General features: G+C 42.6%; 1 protein-coding gene across 1 annotated transcript in view; it reads left to right on the top strand.

The window, feature by feature from the left end:
• CLBA1 (clathrin binding box of aftiphilin containing 1) overlaps nucleotides 1-17,852 on the top strand; it is a 116,523-nt gene that overhangs the window by 38,350 nt on the left and 60,321 nt on the right. The window contains exon 3 of the mRNA XM_085626233.1: nucleotides 8,819-8,967. Coding sequence (XP_085482359.1) covers nucleotides 8,819-8,967 — 149 coding nt within the window. The remainder of the gene's footprint in view (nucleotides 1-8,818; nucleotides 8,968-17,852) is intronic.

The following is a 17,852-nucleotide window of genomic DNA, read 5'->3' as shown; positions in this document are numbered from 1 at the left end:
TTGGAAAGTCTCAACGGTGTTATATATGCCCGATGCGCTGAGAATAGATGGTTTCGTTTTAGCCATGATGGTTTCACAATTCGATGGAGGAGACCGAAAGAGTTTAACCAGAGCTCTTCACAGTGAAGACCGGTCTCCACCCCCCATAACTGGTCTGGAAGGAGAAGCTCCCCATCAATTTCCTCCAACAGCTGCCAATACCATGTGGCTACTTCTTTCCCGCCCTGTGGTCGTTCCGCTAGCCGTTGCTCCAGTATACTAACCTTTCCCATGTGGGGGTCTTTACGCCCGCTAGTGGAACATAACTTTTTTTATGAAACAGATTCACAATGTAGTTTGCACTTTACTGTAAACCTGCTTTTTCCCTCCACTGGAAAAAATCTGTCATGTGTACAAACACTACTTAGCGATCATTGCTATTAAGCATGTGGGTATTCTCTAAGAGTATCAAGGGTCAGAAACATAATGTAAAGCTTTGGTGAACACCGACAAGAAAGCAGCTTTTCGGATATACCCATGCTTTGCATAGCCATCCAATATAACACAGTTTTCATTCCCCTATTTCTACACTAAAGCAGACTCTCTGTGGCGAAAAAGTCCACCAAGTAGTTTGACCTTCCTGTAGCAGTAAGTTAAAGTTTTGCTAAGAAATCCACAAACCCTGATGCTCTGAAATAGGATTTGGTTTTGACTCTAACAAACAATTCTTCTACTGCAGTGTGATAGTCATGACCAGCCTTTACAGCAAATTTAGGTTTGTGTGGAGCGCTAAATAAACCTTGCTCGTCACACAATCGCTCCCTATTACAAGCATTGGCAATGCCATTAGGTTTGGGTTTTGTGTTGAATGCACACGTCCACTAAAAATGTCAAACCAATTGGTATTAAACCATACAAACCCTCTTGAGATCTATGGCTGATGACCACTGAACAAGGTTAAGACAGAGCAATGGGTGCTATCTGCTAATATGTCTGAAATGTAAATATAGTCCTACACAAAAGATTTGTAATCTGGTCTACCAGCCTACAGATTGCAGTTTAGTTGATGTACTGCTTAATGAACTCCCTGAATTATAGTTTACAGAAGATGCATCGAATGTGTCATTGCTAGTTGAATAAGAGGGGTTGTGTTGACTCTGTATGCAATAGCTTTGTACCTCTTATGACTTGCAGCCTTATTAGGAGTGTGTCAGATCAGGTGCAAACAAATTTGGAATCAAGATATTATTTTGCCCCGTTACCAATTTTTCAACACAGATCCCGCCAAGATTTAACGTTAACATTCACTACCTTTCCCATGCCATTTTTGAGCTCATAACAAATGTAGTTTTCTCGGTGCATGCAGACAAGTCGTCCTTGGCACCGACATTCTTTTGAACAAACATTTGCACGATCCTTTGCAAACTATTTATAGCACACACTATGACACTATAGCAATGGCGTAATGGTCAGAGCTGCCATTTTTGGAACTGGGGAACCTTAACAGATTCGAGTCTCACTGTTGACTCAGCATCCTGTGATTCTAGGCATATCTATTAATCTCCCCATGCCTACAAAAATGAATGTGTCCTGTCCTTGTGTAATGTAACTGGTGCTCATAAAATGCACTTCGATATCTTCGAGTCGAGCTTGCGCTATATAAAAACTGCAATAAAAATATAAGAGCAAATATTCACAAAATATTTTCCTACCTTATCATCAGTTTCACTTTTTCATTGCTCGCTTTAAAATCATGTTGGTGTGTTTTTAAATGAAAAAAAAAAACAAAGTTCAGCAGCAAAAACGTCTCTTAGTGACCCTTTTTACGCATAAAAACTATGGAGGTTGAGCATGCGGGTAGCCTAGGCAGTCCGTGCTATGCGTTACAGAATCTAATGCAGAGTGCCTAATCAAACTTCAGCATTTCACAAAAAATATGACTTCTTGCTTAGAAGATGCATATTGGATATTAATTGGTAGGACTTCGAAAAAGCGTACAATTGGCAGGCATAGTTCTCTGCAGCGCAATATTAAAGAGGTAAAATATTCTTGTGTGAAATTCTGTTGAACACTGCGCTGAATGTAGGTATAAAATGTGGGAATAGTTTACAATATTTGAATTATTTATGATTCCTCTAACTAGCCTGAATACCTAGCGAAATTTCATGTAGGTCTTACCAAGGTGTACCACTGGAACAAAGAAAAGTTATTCCCCTTTTGAAATTTGCAAACAATTAGTAACTGGAATAAATGCTAGGGTGAGAAAAAGTTTTAAGATATACTATCGCCAATATTTACCCCTCAGTTCGATTGAGGAAGCATGGATCAACCTCTGTGCTCCAGCTATTATTGCCCCTTCCGGCATGAATCCCGGAAATGGATTTCTTTTTTAAGACCTTGTTTTTCCAACCAGTGTGTTTTTTTTTTTTAGAGCAAATGACATCGAAACATGCAATGACCAGTTTAGATTGATCACATTTAATGAAAGGCGAGAATAATGGAATATATTTTGTCATATCGCACTTTCTTGAAGGTTATCTCGGATGTGTTTTATACTGTGGTAATGATATAGGGCCACCTTACCAAGACCTATAGCTATAGCATCCTGTAAGGCATGCCTGCAGGTAGGTCACGCCAACAGCTCAATCCAATTGGAAGGATGCGTTACCTAATATACTCAATAACATACTCCAGCTCAACATTAAAAGATATTAAAAGTCATCTTGAAGTCCCCCGTCCTTATAAAGACACAGTTGTCCAGCCTCGAACCACTATATGGTCGTGAAATTTGTCTTGACTTGCAGTATCCTTGTAATGTGCAATTAGGGTCCATAATCCCATGTGTACACAACAAAATGATGAATCCCATAATTCAAACATCTTTAAAGAATGCCAGTACCTATAATGACTCTTCTCCATCTGCTCGCTTTAACATGAACCTGCGTTTGTGGTAATGAAAATATTTTTGCTCCATAGTACAGTATCTACACGCAGGTCAGGTCTTACCAGTTTTCTTGTTAGTTTGTCATGTTTTACTGTAATAAAGGTTTTAGGAATGTCAAAGATGATCAAGTCAACTGCATTCCATAGGTCAGCAGAGTAGTAATTTTCTCGAAGCGAGGAAATTGCCAATTTTTTGGCTCGTTATATTTTTCACAAACCTGTGTTGACTTCTGTATCATGGACTACATTGTTCTGCCTTTTCCACCCGTATAATTTGTTCTAATATCTTATCTAGCATTGATTTCAAATTCTTAGGTTTTTTTTTGCTTCTCCTATTCTATTTCGTTTCATAAAAATATAATTTTGTTATAAGATTCACTTATAACACAAGAGAGTTTTACTCTATTTTTATCTCCTGACATTTCTAATGAGAGGTATGACTCTGCCAAAGCAAGCCTCCCAAGAACAACCTGCTTGGGGGCATGCTACGTTTCTCTGAAATCATTTAGCCACTCTTTCCGCTCTGTAATTATTGCCAGAGGGGAGTGCCTTTTATTAGGCACATTCTACTTGCTGTGCTCACTCCTACATGCTCACACCTTTAACTTCCTATATTGTAAAACATAGAAAGGGTTGACAATGCAGTTGTCTGTAAATTATGCTGTTAGTCACTTCTGCTGCAACGCTCCTCTTATAGCTGAGCTTTTACAATTTACCGAGGTTTTTTTGATCATACGATGGCACAAGTTACCCTACACATTGAGGGAATCATATATGAGATTGCGACGCAGAGCAGCGCAGCAAGTCACCTTCCTTCCTGCACTGCATGATAGAGAAAGGGAAGAAATGCTCTGTATTTCAGACAATACTGCACATTCCTGTCCTTTCCCATGCACAGGCACCCTTGGGTGCAAGGGAGCCTGTGTTGTAGACCGGATTCTTTTTGTGCATGAAGGGGCACCTTTCTGCACAAAACAATCCTGGCAGAATGCAGCACACATAGAAAGAGGAAGAAAAGAGGAGAAATAGAGATATTTCTCCTCGTTATGCCTCCCCTTAGAAGGTGTAAGATTTTGGCACATTTCCAGGTTTACAAGTTCTTGTAAATCTGGGAATGCATCAAAATCCATGGGAGTTGCATGGAAACACCCATGCAACGCCCATGGAATGTCTTCCCAGGGCAGAGCAACGCAATGCAGATTTTCTCAGCTTCTCAGAGCCACCTAAAGTGGATTTGCGTGGCTTCAAAACCTGATTTGAGGTTTGTGTCACGCATGTACCTCATTGCGTGGGTCACAAGCGACGCAAGCCTCTGCTAAATAGGCCCCTGAGTGCCTTATAATGTCACATTACGACGTCTTTATTTATGTCTATATATATGTTGGTATTTATACAGTGCGAATCTAGCTAGGAAGCCACGAAACACTGTGCATAACATTTAGTGGTGGGAGAAGATACAAGATCATTTACATCATGTGAGGATTACACAAACACATTACACACAACAGTTATCATTTTTAGGAATATGTCAATGATTTAAAAACTGTACAATGATTTTGATACCCTAGACGTCAAATGTCACAATACTCACATGAAAACCAAGTCCACTGTTGTTATTGAATAATACCTGCCCCATCACAGTTTCCTTCCGAATTCCCCACCCTTTTTCCCTTGTTTAAAAATTGTTTGTCATATGTCTAGTGTCTCCTTCCTACAATTCCCCTCGGCCCTGCTGTGTTTCTTAAAGAATTTTCAACCCTGCCTGTCTACCCCTTGTAAGAGAATACATAATGTTCTGTCTCCGTTCAGAAATATTTCGAGTCCTGCTGCATAGGTACCCTCTCTTATTATTTTAAGGTCACTACTGGCAGAGTCCAAGGTCACCAGATCCCAGTGGCTCACTTTATCTTTAGATCGGGTCACATTTCCTGGGGCATTAATACTTGTGCCCTGAAAAATACCTTCCAAAGCACAGTTTTCAATTGCACTATGTTTTGATGCACCTTGATTCGCCACAAAAATATTACTTGCATACTTAAAAACGGTGTACACCAAATTCTAGTGTTGTGATATCTAAGGGTCTTCCCCTCCGATTCCTGAAGAGAGGTCAGCGTCATCAATTAAGCAAACAAAAAAAGATACCACTTGTGCTTTAATGCTCAGTGACTCTAACGGTAGTAATTACTTCATAGCAAATAAGCACAGTGATTCCACTCAGCCTTCTGGAGTCTTTAAAAAATAGTGCGCCCCATGCGCAAAGGGTTTTAGCATTCACATACACTACAAATCGGTAAATCAGAGTGTTTGCGAATATTAAAACCCCTTTTTCTATGAATGAACCTTATTTAGTGATTTAGCAAAGTATTTACGAATCGCTAAGTCTGTTTAGAAATGGATACAAATTCATTTTTTGGAAGGGGCATATTGTAGGCGTTCCTTCCCTTGTAATTAATCGGTATCACATATATCAGTGTTTTGCAACTGAAATCTGGTCACAAAACATGAACAACACAAAGGAGCTGGTAACCCATTCGCAAAAGGAAAGAATTGCCCATGGGACCTCTTCCCCTATGTAAGTGTTAAAAAAAATAAAATCTTGGGAAGTAGACTCAGGAATAAACAAACAGAAAAAAAACCTCTATATATATATACTAGAGGGCCGCACGACCCACTCCCCTTAAAAAATACAAGGCCCCAACGTCTAAGAGCTCGGGAGGAGGGCTGCGCGGCCCTCCTCCCCTTTATTTTTAGAAATGGCCCGGGGGTGGGCTTCCCAAGGCCTAACAAGATTCGGGAAGAAGGGCCGCAAGGCCACCCTCCCCTTGAAGTAAAAACCAAAAACACTGGTGGCTGAGGCCCAAGGCTCTAAGGCTTACCCCTCTCCCCCCACTGTGCGCAATGTGGGGTTGACTGTATGGAGGGGGGTTGGCTGCAGGACCAGTAATACTTAATTACCATAGGTAAATGCAACCTTGAAATAACGTTATAGTTAGGTGAATTTTTATTAATCACAACATTAATGTTTTGAACTAAAAGAAAAACACAGAAATTCACCAGTTTTAGTTATCAGCACGAACTATAACTTGCCCCCCACCTTGCACTGCTTATGACCTCACATATGACATCATTCATGAAATGTCATGTTCTATGACATCATTTATGACTTTACTGGTGACATTTCAAGTTATAGTTAGTGCTGCTAACTATAACTGGTGAATTTCAGTGTTTTTTTTGTTCATAACATTAATGTTGTCACTGACAAATTCACCTAACTATAAAGTTACTTTAACATTTGTTTTATTCAGTGAATATAGATGTTACATGTGCTCGCTGAATGATGACATTTTCTGCGAGGGAGGCCTTTGCGGCATGTCACACTTGTGTGCTTCCCGAGCGGGTGTTCTTGTGGAAACGGAACCATTTGGTTATTGGCTCCTACTTTTCTTGTTTCTGAGACATTCTGAAAACAGCCTGCTTGAAAAGTATCTTCTTCGCCTCATCGTTGGCTACTGTGCAACACCAGTGCAACACCACTGACTAAACAGTAGGCCGGGCAAACATTTTTATTACAACAATGTAATTCAAGCAGTTTGGGGTATTTTCTATTACGGTTGTTATGCAAAATTCCCCAAATTACGACATTATGTTATATTGCCTAATTAGGCTGCGCCCATTGTAAAATTATAGCGTGAGAACAACATGAACACCCAGACCGTGAGCAGCTGTTGTTTGCACCACTTTGTTTTTGAGGACTATATTTTTTACTACAAAATGCGTCCTTGCATGCAAAATAGACATAAAGAGGCATTTCACTATAAAGTATAAGGATAAACACAGAATTTGCATTTAGTGTAAATGCAAGTAATTTCCCCGAAATTTTGCATAATAAAAGTGAAAGGAAATTACACAAATTTCTCACACTCGTAGTAAAGAGACGCATAAAGTCTTCCACTCTGAGGGTATGTACCCACACAAAAAGGAGCTATGTGGCGCCAAAATTTGTTAATGAAATGTTCGGTATTGGAAAAGTTACTGGAGAAGAGTATTACTGCACGTGGTACGTTTTATGGTGCATGGGTTTTGCAAGTGACTCCATTCACTACACGAAGGAAGGTCTCTCTGCTCTTCTCATAGCTGCCAAGGTTGCCTATGTGTGACATTTTCATAATTTCTGTGAAATTATGAGTGACCTTCAATGACTATGAGTGACACTTTCTCACAAGCAAAATCGAGCAATGAAGAGGAGGGAAACATCAGAAATTGCACCCAAATGAGCAGTAGAATATGAATTTGTAACTCCAGCTTTGAAGGAACAGCATGCTTTGTTTCATTGCAGGGTCTAAGGATTTTCTACATCGGTTTCAATGTCCAGTGCATTCACGGTTAAGCATTACTCTGCTTGTTTGGACCAGAATAATTAGGGAGAATGGTGCACTGCCTCACAGCTTATTTTGCCCCATTTATGCTGTGTTTCTCTACTGTTCAACATTTTTTTTATTTCTGCCTAAAGGAACAATTTTGGATCTCAGTTGGACCGATCTCATTTTCTAATAACTATAGTTAGCTGATTACAGCTCCTATAGGCCTCTGTAACAGGAAGTGATGATGTTAACTGAGAATATGTTCTGATCATTTAGGAGAATCTTCGTTATGCATTGCTTTGCTTAAACTAGAACCCCATTTTAGAAGAGACTGTAATAAATCAATGCAGGATCGGCAATTTCAACTTCGAATGCCTTTTAATTTAGGCAAAATTTACAAGTGACGGGACGCACTGCATTATAGCGTTAAATTTTAGCCCTTAATCTCAAAAAGTGATCATATATCAAATGTGGAAGACTCACCACATTTGAAAAGGGCATGGCACGCAGTCTTCAAAGCCTTTAGGCCCTCGGCACCTCCTCTCTGTCTCACCATTACTAGACACAGCCCCCAGGGAACACCGCCCCCACACACAAGCATGGGAAGGCAGGACATGCCGAGGCGGACACCCTTTTTCCCTTTAATTTAATTACGGCCGCAGCAATTCTAGATGGCCTGGGCTGGCTGCAGCAGGCATTTAAATTGAAAACATCCTGCCTGTGCACACTGGAGCCTGTCAGTCCACACAAGGCACCCGCTGAACTTCTTCCTTTAGCAGCACTAACACTGTCAGTAGTAAACGTTGTTGTGTGGGCAGGCCATAGGGCTGCATGCACGTGCTCACTACTACTGACCAATTAGTGCCGGGGTAGGTAGCCAGGTCAGCGTACGCTACGTTACACAAACAAAACAGTCCAATCTAGGTGAACCAGCCCGGTCCCACCAAAAATAATAGAACTCGCATAGGCTGCTGTGTGCCACCTGCAACCTCACGAAATATTTGACTCTACAAAGCAAAAAAAAGGTAATACACAGCTTTTTAGTTAGCTGATTTGCGTGACAATCTTTTTACATACAGTTATGCGGTAATGTGACTTAAAATGCGTTAGCATGACGCGAGATGTGTGACACTTGACAGGGCTGTCTTCTTGATTTGCATGATAATTTCCTTATGCAGTAATATTGGGTGTGGTGTCTGCCTAATTTTAGAGGCAAATTGAGGAGTCAACTACTAAAGGTCTTAAAATAAAACTTTGAAATTCAGTTTGAGGTATTCCAGGCATCCGATTGACCATACGTATCAGCAGACCAACCTATCAGATTAGCAGTTTGTTTGATTCAGTCCCGCATTACTACTTACATTTTCATGCATGTCTTAATGGGATTTTTTTTTTTGCGTGTGCTGACTGGAGTACTGAATGCTGTTCTTATGGATAAAAAGGTTTACCACCTAAAAACATAATTCAGAGAAGACATTGGGCAAAGAGATGTTGCTTACTTCTATTTTAATACAACTTAATTTACCATTCTACAGGACCGAAAAGACTATGCAAACATTTTTAAATCAAGTTTTCCAGAGATTTCAATACAAGAACCCCCGGAAAATGTAAAAAGCTTCAAACAGCTCCTCAAAGAAAATGAAGAGGATAATGAACTCGCTAAAGTTATCAAGACACAACTTGGGTAAGATATTCTGTTTTAATATTTATCTTGTGGATTTGGATTTTGGGGTCACTTTAACTATCAATGCGTTTCGCATCCTGACATCTTTAACCGAATTACAGAATTGGTGCTTCTGTTTCTGCGAAGTACCAAAAAGGATCTCTGCAGTCATAGCTAGCAGTGCAAAGTGCTAATGCCAATGATATAGCTCTCAGGGCTCAAGTGGTTAAGTGGACTCCTAGCATCATTGGACACAGTCTTGCAAGGATTGACCCTTTGTCATTGAGAAGCAGCATCTCTACCCCATCTCCAGTGGGACTTAAGTTGTGGTAGCCACATAATGCTGCGTGATGGTGGCTTTTGGGATAGTCCCACTTTAACCTGAAGATGTCAGGGCAGTGGGGCCAAACAAGGGGCATGGATGACCCCACAAAAATTGTGGCTTGTATTTGATTGCATATTGGCACCTTTGTATGGCTTTCAGGCTGAACAGGACACAGCACATTCAGTCTCGGACCTGATCAGCTAGTGTGTCATGCGGTAATCTGGTTAGCAGCACTACATTCCAGAATCTACCTTGCACATTCTGGAACTAGACAGTGATTACCATTGGTATCCACGGACAGATTATTAGTTTATATGCGTTGAGCATTCTCCATACTAAATAGTAAGGTACTACTGCACTGTTTACAGAAGCATTGTGATGCATGAATCTGTGCTCCTATCTTGCTACGACTGGTTCTGTAATGAGTGATGTGGCACCACCACAAATAAGTCACAATTAAAGAGAGCAGTAAGGAATCATCCTTTTTGAATTGAGTACTGGATCTCATTATGTTTTTATTAAATTAATTGGAATGAAGGTATCTCAAACTAATTCACAGCTTTATCACACCCTAATCTTCTTTCGCTTTATAAACACATTCTTAATCAAGCTTTTTCCCCGTAATTTTGAAAGCCCTTCCACAGAAATAGTGAACCAGTAATGGCTTTAATTCATCTATTTTTCCCTCAGTTTGTATTTTTTCTCCAGGGAGTTGGCTCTGCAGTAGCAGAGACTAGTTTGAGTAAATGAAAGTAATTGAAAGTAATTGAGTGGGCACAAAGAAGAAACATTATTTCCTAGCGTATGAGTGTCTGTAAATTCAGCCTCATTGGGCTTGTCAGGTGTGCTGGAGAGCATGCACCCTATATCTTCTGCAAGGGAGAATAGAGGAATATTGCCTTTTGACGCCACCTAAGCCTTTGTTGCCAAGAGCAGACTATACTCATGTTCCAGTTTTCAGAGAAGCTACGAGACTCCACTTGTGAATAACATGGAATGGTCTGCCATTCATAGTTCAAGGCTGATTTGTCATATTAAACTATTTAGTGCTTTGTTTATGTTAAGACTCATATTTGATCCAAGTACCTCACCATTTTACTGCCCCCAAAAATTTGCAACATCAATTGATGGAATTCCTAGATTCAAAATGATACTGTCCAAGGGCAAGGTGTAAAAGGCAATGCATAACAAAACCAATAACCTATAAGGGCTTCAAGCTGCTCTGTGTACCTGCACTTTTTAAATTCCTAACTCATTGTTGCTTCGTCTGCATCATACCGAATCTGAAATTATTTAGTGTCTTTGGAGAAACTAATCGATACAATGAACAATCAGTATTTATGTGGCTCAAATGATCATTGATTGTGGAACACAATGCCTCGCTTGGGTGGGCATACTAGTACCTTAACTACCATCAGGATATTATAGAGGCAGGAGGAATTTAACAGGGTGTTGATAATCGGAGATAAAAATGCAATATTTAGGGAAGGGTGGCATAGTAAAGGACTGAACCCCTAAAAAAATACTAGAGTGCTTTCAAAATGTAAAGACATAGGTAAACCTGTGGGGAACATGTTCCTTCACAGTAGCTAAGTGTGAAAAAAAGTATATGAAAAATCCAAAAGTTTGGACCAGAGTATTATGGGCCATATGCATCAACACATTTTCCCATATACACACAATGGACAAAACCCTTTGATGCATCTGGCCCTATGTTCCTTAATCCACTGCTGCAAAATGGGCAGGTACTTTGGCACTTACTTTGTTATAGAGCATTTCATCTAAGCCATATATTGCATTAGCAATATTCCTCAAAATACCTGTACTGAGAGCAGAACATGTGTCAGGATTTATGTTTAAACTACAGTCTCCAGAATGGTCAGAATGGAACTGTAGAGAAAGAGTAATGAAATAAAGTGGTGAAACCCGTTTAAGTAGAATCCTTGAGAGCAGGCAATTCTGTTGCTATTACATTTTATTTGAAAAGCTGGAATCTCTCCAGCTGGGTCTCCACCACTATAACAGAAACAAAGACCTTAATATTAGGGCATAGCAATCACAGACTTCTGTATACATGACCAAAGCAATGTTAGTGGATCAATGCTAAGACATGCTCTGCTTCGATTAGTAAATGGAAAGGTTGTCTTAACTCCAACTTGAGCTCTACCTGATGATGAAGGTTTTGAGAAACATCTGCAGTTTTTGCTATGATGCTTTTTAAAGCCAATATTTGGGTTGCTCCCACCTAGGTCTTATTCACTAAACTAGGTGCATTAAACATACTTAACGAAGAGGAAAGATCTACTATTTTAATGACAAGTGAAAATCCTGCACGAAAGCCCAGCATTTGTGACTTTACACCCTGGTTCCTGTAGTCCTATGATTGTTCATGACTTATGTGCACTCTTAGGCTACAAGCGAAACATGTTCTTTATTTGGGGCGCATTTTTGTTATGTTTTATTAAAGTAACTTTTCAAGCGAACGGATACCTGGAGGTGTCTTGGCGCTAGCTCTGCAAAGTGGGCTCAGATGAATCCTTAACTTGAAAAGAGCCAGGTTTTTAATTCCTTCCTAAAAAATAACAGATTTGGCATTGCTCTGATGTGGAAAGGTAGCTGATTCAGTTTGTTTGCAGTTCTTGTCCCAAAATTCCTTCCACCCCAGTTGGTCCGTTTGAACCTGGGGACCACAAGTTTCTTGCCTCCATAGGAGCGCAAATTTGTGCCTGGGTCATACCACTTGAAACATTGTTTCAGGTAGTCTGGACCCATATCATGGAGAGCTTTATAGTCTAGACAAAGGGCTTTGAATCAAATGTGCTGCCTAATAGGGAGCCAGTGTAACTTGCTAAGTGCTTGAGAGGCAGATGTGTACTTGGGACTACTAGCCAGCAATCTGGCAACTGCATTCCGCAAATACTGAACCTGTTCAGATGTTGGTGTTGGTGTTGCATATTTAAATGCAAGCTATTGCAATAATCTGTCTTCGACAGAACTAAGGCCAATACCACCGTTTTTTGTGCACCAGGGGGGAATGAAAGGGAGAATCTTTTTTATCATCCTCAAGATGTAGAATGAGGATGAGATGACTGCATTGACCTGCTGACCAAAGGTAAGTTTGTTGTCCAATTCAACTGCCAAATTATTTGACTTACTCACTGGAGAAGGCAGGGTTCCTAGTTCCTCCGGCCACCATGAAGGAGGCGGGTGGCTACCCTTTGTATTGCTAAAGTGACTGTTTCATGTTGTTTGCTGAATTAGGCAGGATTACAACATTGTATGCGTACAAGATCAAGTTACGTCATTGGTGCACTTTATGATTTTATAGTGAATTTAAACATATACCGGCCACCTCGAAAGGAATTTGAATTCTACATTGACAAATCGTGTATTACTACCAGGCTTTCAATAATATCCCCTCATGCCTGTTTCAACATTGCAACTCAAAAGCAGTTTTCGTAGTGGTCAGTGTCTTCTGCTGTATTTTTTGTTATGTATTGTATCTTACAGGTTTAAGGTAGTGTTTGCTGAATGTTGTTTCTAATTTACATTAGTTTGTTTACATTGATCCCTACCTTTTCTTGCACAAACAGAAAAGCTCTGTACGCTTTGTTTCCTGTGTGATATGTAAAACCATGCAAATCACAGCACCTGATAGTAGGTCGCCTTACTCATCTAGCATTGTTCCAATCGAAGAATCACCCAATCTCACTTTATTCCAAACTTCATTACACAGTAGGATGAACTAGCCCAGTACGGCTTTCTAACATTTCTCCTAGCAGGAAGTATGATGGATGCTACTTTCAAAGCTGTGCCTTAAGTGCCCTGGATTTTTGTCAAGAGTCAGTACAAAATATCTCAGGGGAGAGATTAACAAATAGCTATACAAGCTGACCAGGTGGGATCAAGAAGGTGAGGAGAAGTAAAAATTGAAGACGGGGCAAAAATAGGGTAGAATTTCTGAATTCTTTGACTAAAGAGTAAGGACTAGAGATTGCAGGTTGTAGTGTGAACAGCGTATACAGAATTACGTATGGAAGGTGCATGGAAGTAAGGATTTTCCAAGAAACTGTGAGGCCTCCGTAGAAGAAGAAAGTAGGAAAACCAGGCACATCAAAACTGGGTGTGTGGAAATAGTTTGATTCAGAGAAAGGGCACACCACAGAGACAGCCTTAAAACATGGATTATTCTAACTACATCCTAAAACGTTAGCACAATGTATGGAAACAATGATATTTGCATAGGAGGATGGACCAACACTTCGGTGTCACTTGGGCAACATATTAGTGAATAGAGAAAAAAGAATTAACAAGTTAACAAAAAGAACTAAAGATTTAAGAGAAGCTGAAGACGGCATTTACATTAGGCAGGCATAGAGGGTACTTCCTCTCAAGCAGGAGTAGAATGCAGTGGAATGCTGAAGGTGTAATGGCACACTGGTTCTGAGAAAGATACATGAAACCTGTAACTGAATTACTGCAAAAGACAACTCTCCTTTGGAGACTATGTACTGATCTGTAAAGTAAAGGCAAAAAGCTGCATTAACTTCACATAAATCAAAACCATGGACCAAGATACTAACCAGGGGTTTAAAGTCAAATACTGATATAGTTTTAAGACTGACAGCGACAGCAACATGGGCATGGAATCAGTAGGAGATAATCCAACAGAAAATACCAAATGTTGAACTAGCAGCACAGGTTCCTAGGTGGACAAATAAAGCAGATAATCTGCAGCGATTCCACTCAGAACAAACAAGGGATGGGCAGTGAAATGGCACATACTGTAGCGTATGGGTGAACGAGGTACTGGGTACTCTTTAGGGATTAAAATAGGTGTGGAGTACCAGCTCACACCCCAAGAATGGTCCAACTAGAAGCTGAAAAAGAACTAACATTTAGTTATTTTAAAGCTTTTAGATATGAAGGCATTGGCTAATGCAGATGATGAAAGATACCGAAAAGTCTGGGAAATGTAGGTAGAAGCAAAACAGCATAAAGTTAAAGGCAGTGGCAAACTTCAATGTAATTTTCCTTTAGAGAAAATAATACTCGCGAGAGGTGTTTGGCAGAATCCTCTTTTTTTCATATTGGTGAATCTATAAACCCAAAGGTACTCATAATACAGTGGGTGGACAGCTCATATACTGCTTATTTCACCTCTTGAGAAAGTCTCACTCACACAATTTTCAACTTTACAAATGTATCTCCACTAACCAGTCTGGCTGACCCTTGATACAAGCCAGAAGTCCATTCCAGTCCCTGATAATGCTCCCTTAACATGCATGAATTGTCACCATTTCTGCTGTATGTGTAATATGGAATGAGCTAAAACTAAACTTTTGCACCAGGACAAACAGTGGGCAAATATATTTCCTCAATTTTCTTCATAATTCCAGAAAAAATGCAAATAGTACTTTATCATCAAATTTCAGTTTTGAGTACATTTGAAGGAAAATCAATTGTTATGACATAAGTAGTAAAAATAGTACAAGTTTGGTTTACTTTAGATTTTGGAAGTACGGTAATTTTGTGGCTTTCTTATTCAATGATATACTGCCCAATAAAAATGACTTGTGATTAATAAATTTAATATAAAAGTTTAGCAATGGTTTTATAATTAGTTTGCTTCATTTTTGATTGGTGCAAAAATTGTACATAATGTGGAGAGGTCAATAATCTGTCAAAAGTCTAATATGGTCCAGGTGCCTTAAGTACTTTCCTTCCCTACTGATCCAGGCCCTCATTATGAGTGGCCCAATTTTTAGGCCAATGTTGATCAGACCCCAAACAATTCAATTCCACTGGGTCTGAATTTATTAGGTCTGATAAATAAGTCTCAGTTGCAAGTTTGTCCACGATAATGAGGGCTATTGCGCAGATTTGATGCTTAATGCCCCAAACCCCGCTTGTCCTGGTAAATATCAGGATTTCCCCACGATAATATTTGGCAGGCTTAACCTGCGAAAATTGTGAAAACTGCAGGATTGTGGTGTTAGCAACCAAACCCATAATTGTGATATGTGCAGTAACAGGTGTTATCACACATATCACAATTAACCGGGCATGTGAATGACCCTTCGGTCACCGCTGTCTCCAGCGAAGAATGTTTGTACTCATACATTTCTAAATCTTGTGTATTAAATTGACTTTGCTGTATTCTTCAGAATTAGGGATTTATTTCCACTGCTTCTCCAAACTAGTTGGCTGTTATATATGTACATAAATATATATATATATATATATATATATATATATATATATATATATATATATATATAGTTATGAAAGGGGTACGTGGCCTGAGGCGTCAAGATGGCGGTCGCACTCTAAGAGTGCTCCGGACCCCTCCGTCATCCGTCTCGAATCCAGCGCTTATTGGCACCCATCCAGACCTCCTACCTGACCGCTGTGGTTCCCCCGACTGGTGGTGCCCTTCATCCGGCGTTTTAGTGAGGATTTACGGCTCCAGTGGCTTCCCTTGGCTTGTGGCCTGTTGCGGCCTGCTGGCCCTGCGAGCTCGGCCCCTAGTCATCAGGGCCACGGCACCGGGTGATTGGCGGTGCTGAGGGTAGCTGGATGGCTGCGGGCATCTGCGGAGGCTGTGTGGAGCCTGCGGCTCCTGTCCCGTGGGCAGCCTGCCACCGGGAGCGTGACCTGCCCTGCAAGGCATTGTGGGCCTCAGCCTGGGATCGGCCGGCATATGGCTGGCGCCGGGGCAGTAGAGGCGAGAACGGCGAGGACGGCCTGCGAAAAGTGTGGCCGTCAACGCTGCGGCAGCTCCGTAAGGTGAGCGGGGGGCGTCGGCTGTCGGTCCGGGCAGCGGCGAAGGCGAGGGCGCAGATCACCAGCCCCCGCGCCCCGTGTACATCCTCGTGGCCTCCTGGGGTTTGCGGCCTGTTGCGGCCTAAAAGTCCTTGTATGCCCGGCCCTAGTCAGCGAGGCTGAGGCGTTGGAGATTGTTGGCGCTGAGGGGACATGGCTGGCTGCAGCTCCTGAGGGGTCCACACGGAGCCTGCGGCTCCTGGCCCGCGGAGGGCCTGCTATCCCGAGCTGAGACTGGCCTAGTGACGCTGCGGGGCCTCTGGCAGGATACTGGCTGAGCGGAGGAGGCGTTTGGGGCGATAGGGGCCCCCGGGCGGTGAAGCTGATCTGTACGGTGAGTGGGGACTGGCTGTCAGTCGGGCAGCAGCGTGGGGGTTGGATATCACCCTTCCCCACTACACTTCCATCTCATGCACAGTGCGGGGCCCTCTTCCTCTATGCTCAGTGCTGAGACTGATTGAGAGACCTGACCGTGGTGCCCTGGGTGGCGGGGCCTGGTGGCATTGGGTCGAGCCCCCCCGCTGCCTGGGTGCCACTTTGGCACTGTCTGGGGGTGGTGTTCCCCACTCCTGGCGGTTGAGGCGGGAGCTGACTGCGGTGTCCGGGCTCCCCCCTTTTTCTCAGCTTGTTGTGGACTTGTGTGGGGTCCCCTTCTCCTGGCTGTGGAGCGCCAGGTTTCCCGCGGTCTGGCTGGCAGTTGGCAGAGTGGTTGGGTCCTTGGCCCATCCACGGGCGAGATCGTCCATCTCCTCGGGTGGCGGAGGGTGCTCTCTGCACACTGGTCCCGGAAGGAGCGTTATTCCAATACTTGGCCATCCAAGTAAAACCCAGTGGAGTGCGCTGTGTGCCCCCCTTACCTCTGCCTTTGAAGGTCTGTGGCCCCCACGCTGGCCTTCCATCCCCCCGGGTTCCCCGCGGCCTCAGTGACATTGCACACTACCCCGACCATGGGAGGGACCCAAGCCTACACCGGCCCCTACACAGACTAAAATGGACCGGTTTACTACCTCCGAGCAGGAGCCTTCCGGGGGGGCCGCGGGGGGACTGCCCTCCTCCTCCAGACAAAGACCTTGACACCATCCTTCAGGCTATCAGGGCCTCACAGGCGTCTGTGGAGGGGAAGATTTGAGAAATCAAAATAGACGTGTCTCTCCTCCGACAGGACCTTTGCAAACCCACCGCACGGCTGTCGGAGGCAGAGTCCTGCATATCCACGGTGGAAGATGATATCGCACAGCTCAAGGAGCAAGTGGCCCACCTTCGCACTCATACCAAGGAGCTCCACAGGCGGGCTGAAGACACGGACAACCGGGCACGTCGCAACAACCTCCGCTTGGTGGGGTTTCCTGAGGAGGCGGAGGCGGGTCAAGCCGCCACCTTTGTTGAAGATTAGTTCAGGACGTGGATGCCGGGAGAGGCCCTGTCTACATGGTTTGTAGTAGAAAGGGCACACGGGTCCCTGGCACCCAAGCCTTCTCCCGGTGCCGCACCCTGCCCTATTATCCTCAAAGTTCTCAACTTCAAAGACCGAGACACCATCGCTCGGGTGGCTGGGCTCCTCAAGTTTCAAAATCACGTTATCATGATATTCCCGGACTACACCAGGGAGGTCCAGGACCTCCGGCGCTCCTACACGTAAGTCAAGAAAAAGCTGCGCGCCATGGGCCTACAATACCAACTTCAATTCCCGGCACGCCTTCAAGTCATTTTCCAAGGCAAGACACAATTCTTTGATTCACCCCAGGCGGCTTGGACA

This window comes from Triturus cristatus, chromosome 9, assembly GCF_964204655.1.
Source record: "Triturus cristatus chromosome 9, aTriCri1.1, whole genome shotgun sequence".
Taxonomy (NCBI): Eukaryota; Metazoa; Chordata; class Amphibia; order Caudata; family Salamandridae; genus Triturus; species Triturus cristatus.
Note: the sequence above shows the minus strand (reverse complement) of the source record. Positions and strands in the feature narration are given on the sequence as shown.